A 9584-nucleotide genomic window follows, 5' to 3' on the forward strand; every position below is an offset into this window, starting at 1 on the left:
TTTTTTTTTTTTGTAATTTCTGTGTTTTGAGCTCTGTTTGCTACAGGGCGTCCTTGAAAAAGAGAGCCCGCTCTCACTGGACCTACCCTGTTAAAATAAAGGTTAAATAAAAGTTAAAATAAAGCATATAATATAATATAAGTAAAATATAACGTAAGTGATATAAATCAGTAGTTGCATGACTACACAAAATGTAACAGGAATGTGCAGTGGTAAAATGTATGCTTAAATTAACCACACTGACAGTGAGTATTCATGAATCATAGCTCGTAATATTACAAATACAAGTTAAACTTTAGGTAGCCTACTAGAATAATCTAATCAATTGCTTTTTCAGTCCACTAGATACATTTTACTGCTGCAAAAAAATGGCTGATAATCTTATTAGATAACAGATGTTGACACCTTGTAATTCCATCATTTGTGACTTTAGCTGTACACAAGTTTAACAAATCAGCTACAGTCAGTCTGTGCAAAACTCCCCCTTGAGCATGGACTTGTTTTGGCGCCACAAACAACTGTAGAGGAACTAAATTGTATTTCCTGGATCCTCTGGGATTTTTTTTGTCATTATTTTTGGACAATTTATTTTTATAGCTGAAATGACAAAGAATGAAGAGAGAGAGAGTGAGATGGGTAAGGACCTGCAACATAAGTCCTCGGCTGGACTGAAAGCAGGGATGTTGCAGCTCTTGATTGTACTTGGCTCATAACCTGAGGCCACCAGGGTACCATCCTCAAAAGATGGGAATTTTTGAGAAGAATGTCAGTGATGTGAAAAGCAAGGAGAAAGCAAAGAGATACTGGAATGAAATGGGGAAAAAAGGACAAAGTTCATCTGTTCCTCTGCACTGATCCACTAAACCTCCCTTCACATTTTTCAAATTTCAGGTAAAGCATCCCCCCAATACATACACACACACACACACACACACCTGCAGTCTTCCGATGGCCACTAGGCAGTATTTTCCAGTCTGACCTGCCTCTGTGTCTTCTTCTGGTATAGTCATGCCTGAGGAAAAACCAGAAAGAGAGAGGAAGTGAGAGAAATTTGTTAAACAAAGAGGCAAACAGACATTTCTTATAAAGTGTGACCACTTCATTTTCCATTTGCTATTTGCACTTTGCAGCAGTGAGAGGTAATCTACTGGCTGACATGGCCACTGCTCCTCTACAATGATTTATGAATCAGGTATTCACCATTAAGCCTCCAACTGCAAGGCAAGTTTCTTTATACAGCACCATTCAGACACAAGGCTATTCAAAGTGCTTTTTAAGGTGTAAAGAAATACTTTTAATAATAAACATTACAAAAAACATTATAATTGCATTTGAAAGATAAAGAATAAATTAATCAGAAAAAAAGAAGAAGAGAAAAAACAAGCAAAAATAAGCAAATACATAGAAAGCAGCAGTAAGTAGGCAGTTTCAGGTGCCTCTATGTAGAGAGTCAATAGCTTCAGGTTCCTCTGTGGAGAGAGTCAGCAGCTTCAGGTACCTTATGGGTTCACATCAGTGAGGACCTGACCTCCACTTTAGTTGCTTTCTTTGATTCATACAGGTCCTGTATGTGTGAAACTAGTCTTCCCCATGACGGTAAGGCATAGGACTGGTCACAACATGCCAACCTGAGGACATCCCTTAGACCCAAGTCTTCCCCAATGTTGACTCGTCAGTTGTCACTTACCAAGCGCTGTAGTTAACTTCAATTTTAGTTTTATCAACAGGTCTGTGGTGATTTGCGCACTCGTAAATAGTGCTTTACTGGCTTTTGAAATGTGGTTGCCAGCTGACATCAGTCTGATGAGCTGCACTTGTATGCTCAGCTCTTACATAGCAATCTGGAAATCCATCGGTAAAAAACAAAACAAAAAAAAAAACAAAAACCTTTTTTTATATATATGTATAAAAAGATATAGATATACACATCATCACACATATGGTTTCATGCCAGCAAAAGGCAGTGAAGAAGATTCAAAGAAGAGGAGTCAAAGCTCCTTAAAAATCCTAAATGTGTAGTTTAATAGGTGTTCATTGTATATGCTGTCTCACTGTAACCTCATAGAAAGGTCAACAATTGCTCCAAATTGCTTCTATGTTATTAACTTTCCAGAATTTTATTACCTTTTCCTGGTACAGATGTATGGTTTTATGCCTGGTTGGCTCTATTTCATCAAATTTTATTCTTTGATGTAAGGTCATCAGTCATTAGTCTATTTAGAGATGACAGAAGGGGACGTCTCAACTTCAGCAAAGTGTTGGATAATGCAGACTATCACAGGTGAAACATGTAGATTTGAGTACAATCTGAGTTGGACACAAACTGAAACACTGTAGACTGTAGTTTAGTTTGGGAGGCCGTACCTCATAAGCTTATCAGTTTTATAGTTTTGAATCAAAACCTGCAGTTCAATATTTTTAATCAAGCAGCCCATGCAAAATAAGGGAGGTTACATTTAGTATACTACAGCTGTTATTTCAATTTGTCAGGTACATGTTTAATCTTGCCTTGGTCCAGATCGTGGATCAAGCAATATGTTGTCAACAATGGTGGCGACTACAGATAAGATAGGTACTGCTATCTAGACTGTTCTAAATCAACATGTCTTCTCAATACATGACATCTGGTGATATTTAATCATTAGTAAACAATCAACTCAAGTCATTCTTAACCAGATATTCTGTATTAAACCCACACCAATCCTGCGTCGGAGCATATCATAGCACCATCTCACCTACTAGCCTAACTTTAAATGAAATTGTGTCAGCTGTAGATGATAGGAAGCACTGTGCTGCTCTTACATTTATCAAAAGCATTTGATACAGTTGATCATTCCCCCCTTCTGCAAAGATTATCTAGTATTGGAAATGATCGTCAAGTCAGTAGGAGGTTCAGCAATAACCCTTCTAGCAGACAGCAGTGTGTATGAACGGGGTAATGTTAGATCAGAGTCAATAACAAAAGGGTGTCCCACAAGGTTAAATCTTAGGACCAGTCCTATTCACTATTTGTATAAATGATGTAGTCTTGTCTTTGCATACCTGTAATGTCCACCTTGATGGACTATTTATGCTGATTGGCTGACTATAAAATCAGCTACAGAAGATCTATAGCTTTCTCTCAATGCTGTGCAAGATGCAAAGAAATTCACCACAGTGCTCTCCAAATCTGCACTTTAAATGGCACAGTCACTGACAGAGTTCCACATTATAAATATTTAGGCATCTAAACTAATGATTAATTCACCTTTAAACCACATATTGATGCTCGAACACAAAAATAAAGGATGAAACTTATATATAGAGACAAGTCTTGTTTCCATTGATCTTGTAGACCAAAGTTTTTTGATTGTGGAAGCAATACTTTTTTAATGTGATTAATGTAAATGTGACAATAGCCACTCTTACACCCTTCATAAAATAGCTTGGCCTACTCCTTCCACTAGAAGAGAGAGACCAGCATTTGAAGCTTGATACTCTGGTCCCAATTTGTCAATTCACACATCTGGTCAAAATCCAGATTGATTTTAACTGTGATTGTTTTAAGCCTGTTTTAATTGACTATAAGATTATCTTTAAAAATTATTAGAGTAATAAAATACAATAATTATTGTATAATACAACTGATACTGTACATTTTTAATATTTGTTTTATGTCTATTGATTTATGTACTCAGGTCTCTCTTGAAAATGAGATCTTGATCTCAATGGGACTTAACTGATTAAATAAAGGTTTATGTAAGTGGTGAAGAATTAGTTATTGAGCAGCTTCACAAGCTGGATAGGCCACTGGAGGGAGGACAAAAAACCCCCGGGAAAATCAATGTGAGCAGAGGCAGAAGCAGACTTTATGCTGCTAAAAATGTCTGCCATTTTTGTTACTGGAAAAGTAAGAAAAAATGTTTTACATTGATGAGTGGATGTTGGTTTTCCGTAGGCACCGAATAGGGATTTGGACTTATCGGAGCCATTATTTATAAGGTTAGAAAAGAGCTTCGAGTAGTTGGAAGACTAGAAAGGCTTTGCTATGCAAATGCAAGTCCATTCACCATTTACATCTAGGGCTGGGTATTTCAAAACATTATGATACCAGTACAAATACCAGTACCCTTAAAGTGATACCAATACAGAGAGAGAGTACTTCATTTGATTGCCTTTTTTTCTACTCAGTATGTGAATAGAAGCAATACAGTTGCATAAAATGCCATCACCCCTCCTACACAAATACATTTTTTAAGTGTTCAAATTCTTCAATAATCTATTAAATAACTATACAAACTTACACCATGCTTGACTTTACCACACCACAGACTGTAGGGGACAAGTTGTGGATGCTGCACTTGTGAGCTTATCACATGTTGCGTTAAATCAAAGAACAACTTCATAAGGACTTAATGCAGATATTGTTTAACTTAAGAAGTTTCGATACTACTTGGTGTGGGATTATTTCAGTTGATACCTTAATGGTATCAAACAACAATTCCAAGCCCTTGTTACATCCGACACAAGAATGCAGCACAATCAATCAATCACTCACTCACTCAATCAGTCAATCAATCAATCAATCAATCAATCAATCAATCAATCAATCAATCAATCAATCAAACAATTTGTCTCATGAAATCAAAAAATTTGATTTCAGTGAAATGCAATTTTCAGTTCCGTCAATTCGTAATTTGAAAAGTGTGTAATAATAAATAAATGTCTACGGGGTTTAGGATCAGGCAGGCTCTTAATTTAGGATCCTTGTGTCCTGAGGTTAGAAGCTCCTCCCGAGTCTCTCGGTGCCGCGTGGTGTAACCAATACCTTCATCCTGACCTCAACAGGAAGAAATGGCAGTTATCCGGGAGGTTGGGATCTCTTTATGCAGAGTAGAGCAGGACCTATAGTGTGTTCAGCTGAACAAACCACTCCTTGCAGGGCCTTGCAGTCCTGTTCAGTGCTGCTTCCATACCAGGCAGTGGATGCTCTCGATGGTGCAGGAGGAGAAATTCCTCAGTATTTGAGGCGATACCTCGATTTCTTTAGGCATCTCAGGTAAAACAGTCTCTGCCTTGCTTTTCTCACTACTGAGTCAGTATGCAGTGCCCAGGTCATGCTCTCAGTTTTGTGGACACCAAGGTATTTGAAGCTATTCACCCTCTCCACCGAGGACCCGTTGATATTAAATGGAGCATAGTCCCTTTGCTGCTTCTTCCCAAAGTCCACTATCATCTTCTTAGTTTTGCTGATGTTTAGGAGTAGGCTGTTTTCCTGACACCAGTGTCAGGCCCACCACAGCTGTGTTATTAGCAAACGTGATGACAATGTTGGAGTCAGAAGTGGTTACACAGTCGTGTGTGTACAGTGAGTACAGCAGGGGACTCAAAACGCAGCCCTGGGGTGCTCCAGTGTTAAGGATGAGGGTGGAAGAGGTGTATGTGCCCACTCTCACCACCTGGGGTCTGCCTGTCAGGAAGTCAAGAATCCACATGCACAGTGAGTTTTTTATTCCCAGCTCGTTGAGCTTTGTAATCAGCCTGGAAGGAACTATGGTGTTAAACACTGAACTGTAGTAAATGAACAGCAATCTCACATAGCTACCTTTCTTTTCCAGGTGAGATATGGCGGTGTGGAGGATACGTGCTATGGCATCTTCTGTAGATTAGGGCTGTGCGATATGACGATATATATCGTGTGATGAGAGAAAAATGTCTATCACAAATTACACTTTTTACGGCAATATTTTTCATCATTTGGAGTCTTTCCATCTTTTGCACGGATCGCATTGATAAATTACTCTTCTTGGCTTTTTAATTCACAAAGCTTTTACGGCACTTACAGTAACATAACGAGTTTATATAACTCCACTGCTGTCTGTCTCTGCTGCGCTGGCTCAGCCCCGCAGCGCTAAGAAAGAGCAGACAAGCAGCGAGACGTGGACAATATTCAGACCAAATCAGGTGGTGTGGAGTACAGCCTCAGTGTTGAGCGGAGGTGTGTGGGAGTGTGGGCGTGTTTGTGCTTTAGAACATAACCGCTGTGAAACAATCAGAAAATAACGTTTATGGATCTGATTCCCCAACTGTCTCGCTACCAGCACTCCCTCTCTTCACTCACTCTCTAGCTTGCTCGACCACAGCTGCTCGCTCTCTCTCTCTCGTTTTCTCTCGTCTTCTTTAAAATGAGTCGGTTGCCCAACTCAGCGTAATGTAATCAAACGAAGAGAACTTTTTATTCATTGGATTAAAATGTGCTATATCGTGATATGTATCGTTATTGGGATATAAAATGACCTATATCGTGATATGAGATTTTGGTCATATCGCCCAGCCCTACTGTAGATCATTTGGAATTGTAGGCAAACTGTAGTGGATCCAATGTGCTGGTTAGTGAGGAGCAGATGTAACCCATAACCAGCCGCTCAAAGCACTTCATTGCTACAAAGGTGAGAGCCACTGGGCAGTGGTCATTCAGGCAGGTTGGTTTTGTTTTCTTCCACAGAAATGATGGTGGACTTCTTGAAGCATGTGGCAGGACTGAGCCAGTGACCAGTTTAATGTTGTTGTGAACACAGGCACTCATCTGTCAGCGCACAGTTTGAGGACCCGCCAACTTATACTGTCTGGTCCTGCTATATATAGTATATATATATATATATATATGTATATGTATGCTGTATGCTTTTTTATCTTTGCTGTAAGGCGACCTTGAGTGGCTTGAAAGGCGCCCTAACAAATAAAATGCATTATTATTATTATTATTATTATTATAATATATATATATATATATATATATGTATATATTTATAAATGATTAGATTGCTGTTATGCCACCCCACTCCGTTTACAGAATGTGTGAAAGACACAAGGATTTTTTTTTAACCTCAGCGAAAATGTTGTTTTTCAAAGACTACACGCCAACAAATATGGACTGAAGCAGAATCTTTCGTTAGATAAAAACATCTTGTGAATATTGGAAATGATTACATAGATCTTTTCTTTTTTAATTATCATTTTGACGTTAGGACTGTACAACGCTCTGCCTGCCGCACGCAGCACGGCTTCACCTCATTGATCTGTCGCTGTCTGTCTATATTTCACAAGATCTGATGCAAGAGGAATTTGTGATAAAATGTCTATTACTAGCCTAATTATGAACTGGAAAAAATGGATGATGGATGTATAAATTTGAGCGCATTCATGTGTCTGATGGATCGTGTCATACTGCAACACATCTGCGACTGTACGGTGGCAGAGGCGCGTCGGTGTGGAGTGGTGCATGTTTGCCAACTTGAACTGGCTACTCTTCATTCTGGAGCTCTGCAAACAGCTGCGCAGTGAGCGGGTAAAAATGACCCGCTCTGGTGGTTCTAAGGGGTTTTGGAATGTTGGTGGTTCTAGTGTTAAATGTGTTTCTGAATTAGTTAATTAAGAATTTGTCACAGGCAGCTTTCACAAAGTTGAAAAAGTTTCCTGTAACTTAATAACTCAAAAGGATTTAAAATAAAAGTAGTGCAATAAAAGTGTAATCGCATGTGAGACAGTGGAGCAGATTAAAATCTTTGTTAGTTTTTGTGTTTCTGTGAGGGAAGCGCCATCTCATGGTGAGACCTTGTAATTGAATAAATAAAAGTGTTACAGTGGGCCTGGGAAATTTGAAGTGGCTGCATCTGCAACAGTGGTCCAGTGTCCGTATTCACCTTGTGGCACTGTCAGTATTTTGATGGAAGTCAGGTATAACCTTTTTAAGGTTAGCCTGATTGAAATGCAGCATCAAGATTACCCGTCTGTGAGCAGCTCAGGTCTTTGCAGAGATCTGACAGGGCAGCCTCTGTACTCACCTGTGGTGGAATGTAGACCGCTGTGATAAGACAAGAGCACCAACAAGGCCAGTAGGTAGAGTACTATAAAAGTATTTGGAACCAGGAGGAAGGCACAACTTAAGATTTTAAATAATTTAGTTGGTGCTGTGTTTCACTTACAAATAAAAAGTCTACAGATACATCTTTGATGACATCATGAAGAAATGTGCCCTTGTTATTACAGTGTGTATTTATAATGGCCAATGCAGACTGATCCCATAGTAATCCTTGGAGTTGATGTATGCATAGGCAATATGCATAGGCAAAGAGACTGAGATAGCATGCTATTATCTAAGTTTTCTGGCAGCATCAGGATTGGATTTTCTAGGCCCATTCCCAGTTGTTGTAGATTAGATCTGGCAGGAGCTCATAGTCACAAGTTTTACCGATGACCATTCACTGCCCAACATTAAGGCCAGAGGGAAGAGTCTACAGGAACATATAATAAGTCTGTAATCACTTCCAGATGGACCTGGATGCCGTTTAATATGAAGTAACCGCAGAGCAGACAATTTACTTGCTGAAATTCCTTACAGGTAACAATGGCAGTTTAGCACACAGTTAAGAGATAAAGACTTCATGTCTATGTTCCTCTCCTCTCACAATTCAGTCAGCAGCATCTGCATGGGTGCTCAATGTGCAACACATCTGTCTGCAGCCTGTGTCTATTTGTCATCCATCTGCAATTTATGAATGTGTGTGTGTCTCGCCTGATGACTGTTTGCCAGCAGCTTTGTTTCCAGAACATTCCAAAGGAGTATTTTTAGTTCGAGGAAGTAAACTATGTGTCAGTGATTTCAAATAGTGTTTGTGTTATACTTCAGAAATATCTAAACGTCATCTCAAAGTTCTCAGAAGTCATTTAGTTGTCTGTTACTTGATGTTGCTCAGCTCCATCACCCCACTTAAACTCATCAGCCTACTAGACACCTGGTTTGACACCAAGGGCATGCATTCCAATTCCTGTCTCTGTAAACACTGCACAATGTGTGTGTGTGTGTGTGTGTGTGTGTGTGTGTGTGTGTGTGCTGAAGAAAGTGCATCTGAAGCCTTGTGTGTACCACTGAACTACTGGATACTACAGTTGTACTGGTTAAAGGTATGACACTAAGATTGCCTTACATACAATACAGTATATAAAAAGTACAAATATATCTACATCTAATACTTCTGATCAACAGATTCTTATTTTTTTTAAATGAATTAAAAAAATAGTTTTCTTCCTTCAGAACAGATTTAGGACAAATTCTGTAGGCCAGATTCAGTTGACATTTGGAATTAGTACAGTGGGTAATTCTAGGGCTGGGTGATATAAAGACTACATACAATATATTTTCAAGCAAGATGCAGATTTAGACAGTACCGTTTATATCAATATAGGGTCAAGTGGCGTTACATAATTTCATTCGTCCAAAAACCCAGGCAAATCTGCATCTCCCTCACACTCTCCGCATAGCTCACTCACTCACTCACTCACTAGTTCTCTAGCAACTCTCTCTAACAGGATAAACAAATATTAAATGCATTATTTTGTTTTTCTGTGTGAATAAAAAAATAATGGAAATCCACATACTTTTTCCATTTTCTTCTTCAAATGGGCAATTGGAGTAGAAATTAGACCACAACCAGTAATTAACTTGTGTTTGGCCTTTATTGTTAAATCAATATTATGTGCCCCTACTGCATAAATAGACAGATAAATAATAAATAATAATAATATTAATAATAAAAGGGACGCTG

General features: G+C 38.8%; 1 protein-coding gene across 2 annotated transcripts in view; it reads right to left on the reverse strand.

Moving 5' to 3' along the window:
* The window catches only part of arnt2 (aryl-hydrocarbon receptor nuclear translocator 2), a 150489-nt gene that overhangs the window by 62531 nt on the left and 78374 nt on the right, over nucleotides 1–9584 (reverse strand). For both annotated transcript variants that reach the window (XM_050041162.1, XM_050041172.1), the window contains one exon: nucleotides 936–1012. In XM_050041162.1, coding sequence (XP_049897119.1) covers nucleotides 936–1012 — 77 coding nt within the window. The remainder of the gene's footprint in view (nucleotides 1–935; nucleotides 1013–9584) is intronic.

This window comes from Epinephelus moara, chromosome 1 (assembly GCF_006386435.1).
Source record: "Epinephelus moara isolate mb chromosome 1, YSFRI_EMoa_1.0, whole genome shotgun sequence".
Taxonomy (NCBI): domain Eukaryota; kingdom Metazoa; phylum Chordata; class Actinopteri; order Perciformes; family Serranidae; genus Epinephelus; species Epinephelus moara.